Genomic DNA, 15,146 nt, shown 5'->3' on the forward strand with positions numbered 1-15,146 from the left:
GGCAAACCCATAGAAATATAAAACAGAAAATGATGAAAAATAAACAAAAATGCTCTCAAGGACACACAAGATGACTGAAATGCAGCAGAAAATGAGCAAAATTAGATACAAAAATAACATGATGCAGAATGATGCAAAATAACAGACGAGCAATAAAATGGACAAAACTGGACAAAAAAAACAGACAGATGCAAAATCAAAATTTAACTTAAATTTGCTGGATTTTCGTTTATTTCAATGTGAATGTTCTTAAAGAAAACATTAGAAGGTTTATTGACACATATGGAATCACTTCAGACATTTTTAGGATTTTTTTGGAAGATTTTTACTATTTTTTAAAAAATATATGCAAGAATTTTCTTGCCAAATTTGGGGGATTTTTTTTAAATAAAACTTTTAAGTAATTATTGGAATTTTCTTCCTGAAGTTTTTGCAAATTTTCTGAAATTTCAGGAATTTCTTTTGCTGAATTTTTGGATTTTTTCAGATAAGCGAACAATTTTTTTTGTGCCCATTAATGAAGACAACAGGAGGATTAATAATGTTGCCTTTAAATGGTTTAATTAGTCATGTGAGAAGTTGAGTGTAAGTTTTTTTTATATGAAGGTAAAATACATTTTTCAGTTTTCTAATTCTCCAAGATTGAGTGAATGTGCAGAGACCTGTAGGGGGCAGTAACCAGGACTACTATGATGTTCTCCACGAGCTTGAAGCAGAGGGATTTCTCAGCCTTCCACAGTCCAAAAATATACTGAGGTTAATTGATTTTTCTAAATTGTCCGTAGGTGTGAATGCGAGTGTGATTGTTTGTCTGTATATGTAGCCCTGAGACAGACGGGCGACCTGTCCATTGGAGGTTTTTCAGTGGACTGTAGACCCAGTTTCACTCGTTTTTATTTTCTCACATTGAAATTTGAGGCTGTTTGAAGATGAATATCTCAAGAACAATTCCAGATAAAAGCCTGAAACCTTCACTTGTTTGCCTTGCTAACATCAGCAGATCAGATTGCTGTTAAATACAGCAGTGGAAAAAAGTTTTTGGACATCCCATACATTTGTGAAATACTGTACTAAGAATAGGGTTTCAAAATTCCGGGAATTTTCAAAGTTGGAAACTTTCCATGGGAATTAACGGGAATATATGGGAATAAATGGGAATAAATAAGAAATTTACAAAATTGAAGGTTGGCCCTTAATGGGGAACTTAAATATAGTTGGGGGAATATATTGTAGCATAGTCTTGGCTAAAACAACCAGATTTAATGCAAGTACACTCCTCAATCACATGCACACAGCACACTGCTTACTGCAGGGCTATTGAGGCCACGCCCCCTACATGCACTGTGCATTCCTCCATCACATGCACAGGTGATTTCTTGAAGCCTGGAGGCCACACTTTTGAGCTCAAAGCACAAGACTATTGAAGCCACACATTTGAGCCCGCGGACTATATAAAGTCAAGTAAGTTTTGATAATATCATGGGGTAAATATATTTACCCAAGCCCTGTTAACTTGCAAATATTAAATAAAAATGGATTAATACAGTAGCTAACTAGCTGGTAAGTTAGGTGCTAAATGAAAGCTATTTTTCATTTCATTGACCATTTAAGAGGCTAGCTAATTATGGTGGTAGCTACCTCAAATTTGATCATTTTACTTTTTGATTGGGTGGGGGAGGGGGGGAGTATTTACTCAACATTCATGTTTTGGTTGTTCATTAAAATAATTGTTCATACAAGAATAAAAACTAAAGTTCTACTGAAATAAATCTGTTGAAATGTCATGTTTTTGTATTATTTTGCATGAATGTCTGCTTATGACAAAAAATATTTACATTTATGTTTGGATATGATACAGTTTGTTTAAATTACCCCCAATTTCCAGTTAATTCCCATAAATTCCCAATAATTCCCATAAATTCCCATAATTCCCATGGAAAGTTTCTAATTTGGAATATTTCCAAAATTCCCCAGCTTAACTTCCCATGGAAAGTTTCTGGAAATTTACCGGACATTTTCCGCCCCTTTGCAACCCTAATTAAGAATCACTTTGAGCTCTTCAAGAGTCATTTATTTTAGTACAAACAAAACTAAACACATCCTAAAAAAAGACATTAAAACTGAAAAGTGATTGGTTCCATAAAATGAGAACTTTTGAGTCTCATGTCTGTCATTTTGTTTTTCCTTTTTGTCTCACTTGCTTTTTCGTTTTTGTCATTTTGTGTTTGTCTCACTAACGTTTGTCCATTTTGTTGTCACTTTATGACTTTTTTGTTTAATTTTTTATTTTTTTTGTCTCATTTTTGTAAAATTTTAATCTTATTTTTGTTTTCTTATGTCTTTTTTGTCTGATTTTTGTGGTTTTGATCCTCTAGTAAATCCTCTACGGTTCAGTTCCAGATGACTAAATGTTGTGTTCCTTTGTCCACACACTGTGATCTGGAAGTTGTAATGTGGAAATGATAAACTGAGGATGAATGTTGTTGAAACTAAATTTATTTTTTTGATAAATTTCGGGTTTTTCATGATGTTTAGTAAAAAAGATAATTCCTTAAATGTGAACATTTCTGCACTAAAACAAAGGAACCATTAGGAGTTGGGGTTATTTCCAGGTTATTCTGCTGTGATTTTACTGGTCCGGTCCACTGGAGATCAGACCGGTCTGAATGTGGTCCTGAACTAAATGTATTTCTAGAACCTGTTCCGTGTTGAGTAGAATAAAGCAGATGAATAATAAACAGCTGATATAATGTGTGTTTGTAATGAAGAAGTCAGAGTCAGGATTTGTAGCCACAGCCCTTTATTCTTCTCCATCACACACAAGATGAAGGAAGTTCTCATTTCATCACTAGAACAGGACTTAAAGACTCACATCAGGATCAAGTGTGGCTGCACAAAAAGCTGATTTTCACTGGACAATAATGTGTGAAAGTCTGTCAGCAGTTTGGAGATTCACTGCTTCCTCTCTCATTTCACACTTTGTGCAGCTCAAATGCTTTTAGTTCAAGTGAGCGTCAGAGGAACACCACATCCTGATTTTCACTCTCAACATTTGACTGGAAAAAGACGCAAACACCACATTTGCAGAGGTGGGTAGTAACCAGTTACATTTACTCCGTTACATTTACTTGAGTAGTTTTTTTGATAAATTGTACTTTTATGTGTAAATTTAAAGCACAATACTTTTTACTTTTACTTGAGTATGTTTGTCTTGGTCTTAAAGAATATTTTAAAAAGAAAATGCTTGAAACCTGCAACGCTGGCAAGAGCGTGTTTCTTGGAATATAATTTATTTTTTCATGTTTTTTTCATATAAAGATTTAATTTATTATCATTTTAGTTCAAGAGGTTTACCAGAATATACACTTTATTGAATTTATATTGTATGTCTGATTGAATTCATGCACAGAAGACAAGTAAATCGGATGTTTCTGTTACTCACTACCTGAGTAGTTTTTCACCAAGTACTTTTTTACTCTTACTCAAGTAATTTTTTTAGATGACTACTTTTTACTTCTACTTGAGTCATATTTTTCTAATGTAATGTTCTTACTTGAGTACAAATTTTGGCTCCTCTACCCACCTCTGCACATTTGGCTCCTGGAAGAATCACAACTTCCATCTTTGAAGAGGAACAAGTTTACAAGGAATCATTTAGAAGGATTTGACAAAGAAACACATTTAATCCATGAATGTGAAAACATGTTTGTGAGGGACAGAGTCATGGAGAGACTCAACTATCTGTTCAACACTGTTTCTGTACCAGGAGGAGACTCTGGAGACGAGACTCAGCACAGAGACACTGAGGAACCAGATGAGTAAAATGCAAATCCAGGATGGAGAGGTTCAGTGAATGTGGTGTTGAAGGTGTGGAGGTGGATCAGAGAGTCAGAGAAGACTCTGTAGAAGGACAGAGTTCCAGCAGGAACGTCCACATAAACTGAAACTCTGTGAGAGACTGATGACCTGATGGGTGTTTGACTGTTATTGTGTCTGACAGAGTAACCACTGTAATCAGAGCAGAACAGACTCCAGGACTCATCATTACATCCAAACAGAAAGTCTTTACAGCGTCCGTTCCTTCCGATTCCTCTGTAACTCACTGATATGTCAACCTGTCCTCTCCACTCCACCTCCCAGTAACAGCGACCAGTCAGACCAGTTCCACACAGCAGCTGTTTCCAGTAGTCAAACCTGTCTGGATGATCAGGATACGACTGATCCTCCTCCACATGTGTCACCTTCCTGTTGTTGTCAGACAGTTTGAGGTTTCTGTTTACTGTGTTTGTGTCGACTGTGAGTTGACAGGAATCTGATGGAGAGAACAAACAACACAGCTGCAGTTATTGATGGATCATGTGATCAGTATTAAAGCTTTGATGATGACCTCAGAGATGTGACACTTTCAAGATGCTTGAATGTGCTGCTTTGTTTCCATCAATCCATTCAAACACACTTACACTTCCTCAGACCTGGTGTCAACCATGGGACTCCAGCAGGCGTCACCCTGAAAGGAGGAGGACGGTCAGAGCAGCAGAGACTCTTTCAGCAGCACACATGGACGTTACATGGCTCTCACACTGTTCCACTGATAAAGGACCAGTCCAACATGGAGACACAGACACCTGAATGCAGCATCTCTAAAGTCCTGTCCTGTGCTCGTCACGTTCCAACTCAGTTTACACTCATTATTCAGCTTTACTCATTGATGCTTCCTCTGTTCATGGAGCTAGTTCACCCTGCTTCCTGTCTTTCTGCTAAGCTAGGCTCACAGTTTCGTCTGCTTCTGAACCGTAGTTGGACAGCCTCGGGTAAATGCTAGCACACTGAGGTTAGCGTGGCTTGCTGCTGGTAACAAATTGTATTTAGAGTCCAGACCAGCTCTGTGTTGGAGAACGAGGAACTTCATTCAAGCTCTGCAGCACACTGTACACACACTCAGCTTCTCCAGAACACACTTGGATCTACTTCTCTGTTTGGACCAGAACATGCTCTGTGACTGCAGCTGCACCGTACACATCACCCTTCTTCAGCTTCACTCTTCTTCCTTCCTACCGCAGCAGCACTTCCTCTGGTGTCTCATAAACACCCTGAAACCTACTGATGGAAAGTGGCAGGCTTGGCCTGCAACATTAGGGTGATAGTTTCCTGAGAATGTCTGTCTGTACCCGAGAGTGTCTGTCTGTCTGTACCTGAGAGTTTCCAGTCTACAGTGTGGATCCTCCACTTTAGCTCTCAGCATCTTCTCTCCTGAGTCTCCTGGATGGTTGTAGCTCAGGTCCAGCTCTCTCAGATTTGAGGTCTTCAAGCTCAGAGCTGAGGCCAGAGAAGCACAGCCTTCCTCTGTGACCAGACAGCCTGACAGCCTGCACACACAAAACAACACAAACCTGATGGACAACACTTGGCTGGATGTTTCTCACTCTCTTTTCTTCTTTGTCTTTCAGATACATTTTGCTGCACATTTCATGCGTCTCAAGCAAATCAACGATCTCAACAATGATTAGTGGGATTTAATCATGTCAAAAATAAACCCTGACAAAGTCCTGCACAAGTTCAGTAAAAGCTCATTTGATGAATCCCATCAGCAGAAACGATTGTACTCAGGTTATCTGTTTATCCACTGATAGAAATCACATCAGTTTCAAAGTGTGAATCCTGACCTGAGAGCTTCCAGTTTACAGTGTGGACTCTCCAGTCCAGCAGAAAGACTCTCCACTCCTGAATCCTGCAGGTTGTTGTTAGTCAGGTCCAGTTCTGTCACACTGGAGGACTGGGAGCTGAGGACTGAGGACAGAGCTCCACAGCTTCTCTCTGACAGATTACAGCCACTCAATCTGAAGAGACAAAAAGCACATTATACTGATGAAACAGCAGCAAAAAGGAAAGTATCTTCAGTCTCCAACTACTTACACAACTTTGTTGGAGGCTTTGACCACTGGCAGCAGCCTCAGAAGAACCTCCTCTGAAGCAGAGTATTTCTTCAGGTTAAACACGTCCAGATGTTCTCCTGATGACAGTAAGATGAAGACCAGAGCTGACCACTGAGCAGGAGACAGTTTATCTGTGGACAGACGTCCTGATCTCAGGGACTGTTGGATTTCCTCCACTATAGAAACATCCTTCAGTTCATTCAGACAGTGGAACAGATTGATGCTTCTCTCTGCAGACACATCCTCACTGATCTTCTTCTTGATGTACTCCACTGTTTTCTGATTGGTCTGTGAGCTACTTCCTGTCTGTGTCAGCAGGCCTCGTAGGAGATTCTGATTGGTCAGCAGTGACAGACCCAGGAGGAAGCGCAGGAACAAGTCCAGGTGTCCGTTTGGACTCTGTAAGGCCTCGTCCACAGCTCTCTGGTAGAAACCTGTTGGATCAGGTTTGTTGGTGGTTGTTTGTTGTTCATCTAACAGGTTGATTCCAGAGTTGATGAAGGTCTGATGGACGTGAAGAGCAGCCAGAAACTCCTGAACACTCAGATGGACGAAGCAGAACACCTTGTCCTGGTACAGCCCTCTCTCCTCTTTAAAGATCTGTGTGAACACTCCTGAGTACACTGAGGCTGCTTCCACATCGATGCCACACTCTGTCAGGTCAGACTCATAGAAGATCAGGTTTCCTCTCTGCAGCTGATTAAAAGCCAGTTTTCCCAGAGACTCAATCATCTTCCTGCTGTCTGGACTCCAGTGTGGATCTGTCTCAGCTCCTCCATCATACTTGACCTTCTTGACTTTGGCCTGAACCACCAGGTGGTGGATGAACATCTCAGTCAGGGTTCTGGGCAGATCTCCTCCCTCTCTGCTTCTCAGCAGCTCCTCCAGAACTGTAGCAGTGATCCAGCAGAACACTGGGATGTGGCACATGATGTGGAGGCTTCGTGATGTCTTCATGTGGGAGATGATGCTGCTGGCCTTCCTCTTATCTCTGAATCTCTTCCTGAAGTACTCCTCCTTCTGTGGGTCGGTGAACCCTCTGATCTCTGTCATCATGTCCACACAGTCAGGAGGGATCTGATTGGCTGCTGCAGGTCGTGTGGTTATCCAGAGGCGAGCTGAGGGAAGCAGCTTCCCCCTGATCAGGTTTGTCAGCAGCACATCCACTGAGGTGGACTCTGTAATATCAGTCAGGACCTCATTGTTGTGGAAGTCCAGAGGAAGGCGACACTCATCCAGACCGTCAAAGATCAACACAACCTGGAAGTCTTCAAAGCTGCAGATTCCTGCTGCTTTGGTTTCACTGAAGAAGTGATGAACAAGTTCCATCAAGCTGAACTTTCTCTCTTTCAGCACATTCAGCTCTCTGAAAGTCAATGGAAACATGAGGTGGATGTCCTGGTTGCTTTTGTCTTCAGCCCAGTCCAGAGTCAACTTCTGTGTTAACACTGTTTTCCCGATGCCAGCCACTCCCTGTGTCATCACTGTTCTGATTGGTCCATCTCTTCCAGGTGAGGCTTTAAGGATGTCTTCTGCTCTGATGCTTGTTTCTGCTCTGTCTGCTTTCCTGAATGCTGCTTCAATCTGTCTGACCTCATGTTCATCATTGACCTCTGCAGTCCCTCCCTCTGTGATGTACAGCTCTGTGTAGATCTCATTCAGGAGGGTCGGCTGTCCTGCTTTAGCGATGCCCTCAAACACTCTCTGGAACTTCTTCTTCAGAGAAGATTTAAGTTCACGTCCGCAAACTGCAGGAAGTTCTGAATGAAAACACAAGAAAGAAAGAATGAAGTAGAAGTAACCTGGATATTAAATCACCAAAATAGCAATAAAGTGAAAGTGACAGTTTGTCCCCTAAAGATTGATTGTGTGAAGATATTCTGAGATTTTAGTAAATGTTCTGTTGATCAGCAGCTTCAGTCTTTACACAGATCCTCTTACTGCTCTGCAGACGGTCAGCCAGCTTCTCCTGCTTCATCCTCCTCAGGAACAACACTGTGATCTGCTGAAACATCTCTCTGCTGCTCCTCTCATCTTCATCATCACCCTCCAACTCCTCCTCATCCTCCCCCTGACTCTCTGAGCATTCTGGGTAATCTGGACTCACAAGCTTCTGCATCTTCTTCAGCTCCTTCTTCACAAAAGTCACCATGTTGTCCTCCAGCAGCTGGAACAGAGAAATGTGTCAATGAGTCCATCAGAGTCAAATCATGGAGCCAAACATCAGATCCATGTTGGACACACTGACAGTCCACTGGTCTACAAAGAGCAGCATGGAGACGCCTGAACACAACAGATGGAGAACAACTTGTTGTCCATGAACTCACCATGAATATGGAGTCCAGGTCATGCTGCTGGACAGACTGAGCTCTGGGAACCTCTGAGTTCTGCTGCTCCACTCTGTGGATCAACATCAACAGTTAACTCTCACTTTATCACACAGAGACATACAGGAATAACGTACAGGCTAACAAGGCTTATATGACCACAGAACTGGAGTGTTGTCCAGTAAAACTCTCTCTTGATATTTCAGTTTCTTGATATTTCAAAGTGGGCTGCACAGTGATATAGTGGTTAGCACTTTCGCCTTGCAGCAAGAAGATCCCCGGTTCAAATCCCAGTCCGGGCCTGGGATCTTTCTGCATGGAGTTTGCATGTTCTCTCTGTGCATGCATGGGTTTTCTCCGGGTACTCCGGTTTCCTCCCACAGTCCAAAAATATGCTGAGGCTAATTGGTATTTCTAAATTGCCTGTAGGTGTGAATGTGAGTATGATTGTTCGTCTGTATATGTGGCCCTGCGGCGGACTGGCGATCTGTCCAGGGTGTCCCCTGCCTTCGCCCGAGTTGGCTGGGATGGACTCCAGCACCCCCGGGACCCTAGTGAGGATAAAGCGATGTATAGAGAATGGATGGATATTTCAAAGTTCCTACTCCAGGGTAGGAACTTCTGAGAGAACCTGGAAAACTGCTCTGTAGGTCTTGATGCTGACTGATTAAACTCAGAGAGGACAACAAAAAACATTTCTGTCCTCTCCATCCTCGTCCAGCATCACGCGTCTCCATCAACAATGAAAAATTCACCCTATAGGCTAACATGTAGGCTAGCATGTAGGCTAACATACAGGCTGACATATCGGCTAAAACGTAGGCTAACATGCATGCTTACATGTCCAATAACATACAGGCAACCATACAGGCTGAAATACAGTCTACCATATATGCTCACATGCAGACTGACATAGAGGTTAAAGGGGAACTTCGGTTTTTTTCAACCTGGGGTCTGTTTTCATGTGTCATTTCATACATGTGACTGATGGAGAAATGAATTTTCGACATAGCTCCAGTATTTAGCCAGGCAGGCAGCTTAGCAGCTCAGCTAGCGAAAAGTATGGGGCAACTGCCCCCCCGCGTCAAAGTCCGCCCTAATGTGCTTTTTTTCCCCCACACTGACCGGCTCGGATAGTCTCAAAGAGTGTCCCACAACATACGAGAGATGAGAAGTGAACGAAAACCTCCACATTACTTGGCGATCGCTCTTTGTTGTGGTCTGTATCCAAATCTCGGGATGCTAGAAAACAAATCTCGTTCCAAAATCGTGCGATAGCTTGCGCCAAAACACCGGTGTTGGCGTGAGCTATCGTGTGATTTCGGAACGAGATTTGCTTTCTCGCGTCCTGAGATTTCACATATTTTAGTGAACTCAGAGTTCTTGCTGTGATCCACCTGGTTCTGTTTTTAATGTCTCTGTGGATGATGTTCACGTTATTAGCATCACTTCTTCAAAACATTTGTTCTCAAGGTGCTTTCACTTCCTTTGCATTTCTGTCAGACAAATACAGCCTCCCTAACAGTCTTTTTTTTTTTGGTACCTTCAAATGAGACACTTTATCCAAAAGCAATTCCCACACTTCCCAAACCGCCCCCCTGAAGCTGAAATAGACCAATTCCTGTCTCTGGACTTGCAACAAATATGACTGGTACTCTTTCATTTATAATAGGATTGCTCTTCTGACCCCAGCTTCCACGGTATCATCTAAGGAAGCATGGGAAAAGGATTTGGGGATAGACATTACTGATGTCCAGTGGAGGGACATTTTAAAAATGGTCCATTCTTCATCCATCCAGTTTATTACAATGGAAGGTGCTCCATAGATCCCATTTTACCAATGCTAAACTGGCCAAGATATATCCTGGACACAAGGATGCCTGTAACTGCTGTAAACAGTCCCCAGCTGATCACACACATATGTTCTGGACATGCCCAAGGTTGATCAACTGATCTGATGTATTTGAAACTCTTAAACTGGCTCATAACACAGATTTAGAACCGAAAACCCTGACCGCTCTTTTTGGTCTCCCTCCGACTAAAAATCTGGGGCCTCATTTATAAAACATTGCGTTGGATTCATACTAAAGTTTGCATACGCCGAAAATCCGAAAAGGGCGTATGCCCTTCGCCCCTGATTTATAAAACTGTGCGTAAGCACAGCTGCATGCAATTTCTTGATAAATCAGACACCAGCTGGAAGATTGCACAGGTGGATCCACCTCACATTCCGCCCACAACACACCCACATTTTACCATAAATGGTCAATGCAAAGTAACTCATGAATGTATCTGTATATAAATAAGCTGCTGATCCACGGCATTTCATGCAGCGCCCCCTGCAGTCTTTTCACTGCTGTGCGTCAGGATGAATGAATCATGTGTTGACCCAGGCCACCCTGCCACTAAGTTTGTTATGATCATGTCCGATGTACAAATAATTTGTAAACTGATTGAATGTACATTTTTTCGGTTCACATAGACAAATTCATTTTCACTTGGGGGTTGTGGTGTGAAGCATGTGTGCCTGTGTGCCTGTACAGGGCTGATTAATGGTTGGACGCTCATCCCATTCGGCCGCATATGGATAAATAAACAAAATTCTTTACTTTTTTTGCCTTTTTACTGTGATAGTTGCAGTGAAGAGTGACAGGAAATGGGGAGAAGAGTAGGGGGAAGACATGCATAAAAGGGCCACGGGCAGGAATCGAACCCGGGCCACTGCGTCAGAGACCACCCCTGCAAATGGGTCTTCTGCTTTCCCCGATGAGCCATACGGGCACCGGGTGATCAATAAACAAAATTATTTAATAAAGATCACCGCACCGGCCCCAGATACCGGCCCTTCGGTCAAACAACCAAATTAAATAACGTTCAATCCGCTCCTGTTAATATATGAACATAGTTCTGCAAATACAGTCGTCGGCCGAATGGCGCACGATATGAACATCTACAACAATGAGGGTTTATGATTATCCGGCTCTACAAGTCTAATATGTGATAACAATAAAGGTTTGAGATCAATCTGGTTTCAATTCACCACTTCACCCTCCGGCACTGCCGTTCCCTCTGTCTCCAAAATGTGCTTAAGCAAGCATCAAAGTTGGCGCACCGGTGTGCACATTCTCACGCCAAGTTTGTTTTAGAAATCACAACGTACACAGCGTACGCCACTTTCTACGCAAAGTTTGTGATTTACGCCCTGTTTTGTGCGTAAAGAAGCATCAAGAATCAAGGTTGGTGCACCAGTGCGCACATTCTCACGCCAAGTTTGTTTTTATAAATCACAACCTTTGCGTAGAAATTGGCGTACGCCACTTTCTAGCCCTGTTTTGTGCGTACGCAAGCTTTATAAATGAGGCCCCTGCCCATTACTACACAACGTGTTTTGGCCTTTACCACCCTGCTTGCCAGGCGTATCATTCTTCTTAAATGGAAACATGTCTCCCCACCGACCCATAATAGTTGGATACGTGATATTTTGCAATATTTACAGTTAGAGAATTTAAGGTTCTTGCAGAAGGGTTCGCTGACAGCTTTCCATAAAACTTGGGACCCACTGCTGGCTTACATTAGCAATAGTCTTACTGTTGTTCCTGACGATGCAGAGGATGCTACTTAAAGGTTGAAACAAGAGAGAGCCCCCCCCCTTTTTTGTTTGTTTGTCTAGTTTTTGTTGCTTAATTACTTATGTAGTTATATGTTGTTATGTAATAACTTGGTTGCGTATTGTGACTACACCTGATATGGGTCGTGGGGAGGGATAAAGGGATTCATATAGGGAGTTTTTTTTCTTTCACTATAGTGCGGACATTCAGATGTAATGTGAAACTGAAATACTTTTTTTATGCTGTCTGCAGAAACTCAATAAAGAAATTTGGGGGGGAAAAACAAACATTTGTTGTGTTTGATGAGGAGCCAATCTGCTATCAAACTAGCAGCTCTGACACCTTGTTCTGAACATCTTACCCCTCTGCAGCAGGACCTGGTTCTCCTTTGAAATAGATAGGATTATCCTTTGATCGGTCGCTCTTGAAGGACACACAGCTGGATCCAGGTCCAGGTCCAGGTCCAGGTGGATTCCTGTCAATAATGATGCAGCAGTGATGTGATGCTGAGCTCTGACATGCAGCAGAGTCCTGGACAGTTAGAGATGGTGGTCTCACCTCTGAGCTTTGCTCTGGTTCTCCTGTTCCCCACACAGAGAGCTTTTAGAGGGAGGGACTCCCTCCTCTCTGTCCTCACACTCATCCATGATGCTCAACTCACAGCAGCTCACACACACTTTCTGCCTTCACCTGCACAGGAAACAAACATCATTCATCCACTCAGATCCTCCTGGAGAAGATCAGCTGCTGCACTTCTACTATCAGTCCAGCAGATGGAGTCATGGAGCTGCAGAGACTCACAGAGAAACCCAAAGTAAAAAAGACATGACGCAGTTTGGATTGAGAAGAAACAAAGAAACATCAGCAGCTCATCAAACTGACTCAAGTCCATCAATAATCTAATAGAAATATTGACTGATTGCAGTCGATCAATAAGCTAATAATCATATTGATCCATGTTTAAACAGCAGTCATCCACAGTTTGTGCTGAAATAAGAAGTGAACATGTAGAAACATGACAGAGCAGAAACAAACAGCAACATTACTGAAGTTAAAGCAGCAAACAAAGCAAACTTACACTTTATTCAAAGCGCTGAAGAAGAAGAAGAAGAAAGTTTCCAGTCCACTCCTGGACGCTCAGACAGGTGATCTGTTTACTGGAACCAGTCAGGACTCCACCTATGAGGAAGCAGCAGGCAGACTTTCACAATAAGAGCACATTTTACAGGCTGATTCCCTGACTCCAAATGGTAAAAAAAAAAAAAAGAGTCAATTTCAGACCATTAAACTATAGAAATGAGACAAACTGTGATCAAAACTACAAATCTTAGTCAAGTTATGACTCAAAATGACACAAAGATGACTCAAAATGGAAAAATGAGAGAAATTAAGAACTCAAACCACAAAAATGACACCAATTAAGGCCAAAATTACAGAAAAAAGACTGAAAATGACAGAAATGGAAAGAATTAGGACATAAAAAGGCACAAAGGACACATAGCATGGTAAAAAATGAGACAAATTAAGACGCAAAATGTTAAAAATGAGAAATTTAAAGACAAAATGATCAAAAAATAAACAAATGAAGACACAAAACAACAGAAACGGGACATCGAATTACAAAAGTGAGACAAATTATGACACAAAATGGCAACAATGAGAGAAACTGAGGCCAAAACCACAGAAAAAAAGATCTTCACCAGAGTCTTCTTGACAAGTCCATGAACAAACTCCAGCCCTCTGTAGAGGTGGAATGTTAAACACAGCTGAATGTCTTTAATGAGGAGGAAGCTCATTAAAATGTGATCAATGCTGCTGACACTGAACTGGAATAAAAGCTGAACTGCAGGTGAATCTGTCCAACTCTACAGCCCTGCAAAGAGGATGCAGACAGGGCTGCTACTTAGTCCTGCCCTCTTTAACCCTTTAGAGTACCTCTGGACCAAACCATCACATAGGAAATGTTCTTATTTTATGGAGGCCAGCCTGAGGCACACCTGAGCAATAATCCTGCTGTCTGATCAGCATCTGGATCTGCCTCAGCTGTGAGGAGGATGGATTATCTGGACAGAGGAGAAGTTCTCACTGACACACATTTAGATACATCTGTGGACAATATTGGAGAGAAACAGACCTTATGTGTTCATAGAATAAGTCTGAGAAAAATGGGAGCAAAACAAAAGTGTTGAGTTTCTGTTTTTGTTCAGAGTAAAACGGAGGCTGAACCATGGATCAGCTCTGAGGTCTGGACTAAGCAGGATCTGAGTTTATGGAGGAACTTCAGCTTTACTGTCGTGTCCTTTTGTTTCCTCAACAAGAATTTCCTTCAGCTTGAATCACTTTGTGTCTGAATCAAAGAGAACCAAAGTTCCACTCACTCAGCTTCTTCCTCTGCATCTCTCTGCTGTGTGGACCAGGTCTGAGAGAAAATCCTCCTCTGTGTCTGCAGGCTGCCGTCACTCTGAGACACAAAGAGCAAAGATCAGCTGCTGCACCTTTAGATGACGTTAATATGAGACATGATGAAGCTGCAGCAGCTTCCTGGAAACAGCTGAGGACTAAGAAAGCTCCTCCTCTCTGACCACAGCCTCACTCTGGCCTTTATTTCTTCACATTCACATGTTGATGAAGGAGCTGATCACATCATCATCTCAACCACTTTTATTGGGAAGAAAATCCAACAACTTCACTCTGATGCTGTGTAGAAAAATGACACTCTGTCCAACCATCAACTGGCTCCTGCTGATCAAACTACAGCTCCTGATCTGATATTTCATTGTTTCCATCCTCTGAAGGATTGTTTGTCAGTAATAAAGTTGTTGTTCCACATCTCACAGATGTTTTGTTGGAACAGATCAAAGTGCTCATCATGTTTCTGGTGATTGTGGAACATTAATAATGTCCAGATGTTATCAGCAGCTGCTTTTAGAGACTGAATCTGATTGAATTTGGGTTTTTTATCACCATGTGAAGTTGCATACAATATTTAGTTGAAGGGTGAATGAGTAAAGCAGCTCTGATGGCTCTGAGCTTCTAGATGTGATAGAATCCACAGTAAAAATGGCGTGGGTCCATAGTGCAGCTGTTGGTCCAAATCCATGATAGTGAACAGTAATGAACCTGGAATGGTCCCAAAGAGAGGATCAGAGAACACCAAGATACCAAACTAAAGAGTTTAGACGGTCACCTCAAGGACTGAGCACTGGAACAAAGACAATAAGACGCCTTCTGACAAGGTTTCAGCGTTCATTCATTCATTTCAACCACAATGAGATTGG

General features: G+C 42.1%; 1 protein-coding gene across 1 annotated transcript; it reads right to left on the reverse strand.

Moving 5' to 3' along the window:
* Window positions 1–2,783: 2,783 nt before the first annotated feature.
* LOC110971249 (NLR family CARD domain-containing protein 3-like) lies at window positions 2,784–13,083 on the reverse strand. The gene is made up of 10 exons (XM_051941664.1): window positions 12,947–13,083; window positions 12,427–12,558; window positions 12,230–12,343; window positions 8,261–8,333; window positions 7,875–8,100; window positions 5,914–7,693; window positions 5,664–5,837; window positions 5,193–5,366; window positions 4,461–4,507; window positions 2,784–4,312 (listed from the first exon to the last, which is right to left on the reverse strand). Exons 2-10 carry the CDS (start codon window positions 12,513–12,515, stop codon window positions 3,789–3,791), a joined length of 3,201 nt encoding a protein of 1,066 aa, XP_051797624.1. The 5' UTR covers window positions 12,516–12,558; window positions 12,947–13,083; the 3' UTR covers window positions 2,784–3,788.
* Between the last annotated feature and the right edge of the window lie 2,063 nt (window positions 13,084–15,146).

Source organism: Acanthochromis polyacanthus, chromosome 22 (genome assembly GCF_021347895.1).
Source record: "Acanthochromis polyacanthus isolate Apoly-LR-REF ecotype Palm Island chromosome 22, KAUST_Apoly_ChrSc, whole genome shotgun sequence".
In the NCBI taxonomy this organism is placed as follows: Eukaryota; Metazoa; Chordata; class Actinopteri; family Pomacentridae; genus Acanthochromis; species Acanthochromis polyacanthus.

Excerpts from the sequence above, each read along its gene's own strand:
- LOC110971249 (XM_051941664.1), bottom strand. The coding sequence starts at position 12,515 with ATGGATGAGTGTGAGGACAGAGAGGAGGGAGTCCCTCCCTCTAAAAGC. Across the intron at positions 5,838-5,913 it reads AAAGCCTCCAACAAAGTTGT|ATTGAGTGGCTGTAATCTGT; the intron begins GTAAGTAGTTGG and ends TTGTCTCTTCAG. Across the intron at positions 4,313-4,460 it reads GACACCAGGTCTGAGGAAGT|ATTCCTGTCAACTCACAGTC; the intron begins GTAAGTGTGTTT and ends TCTCTCCATCAG.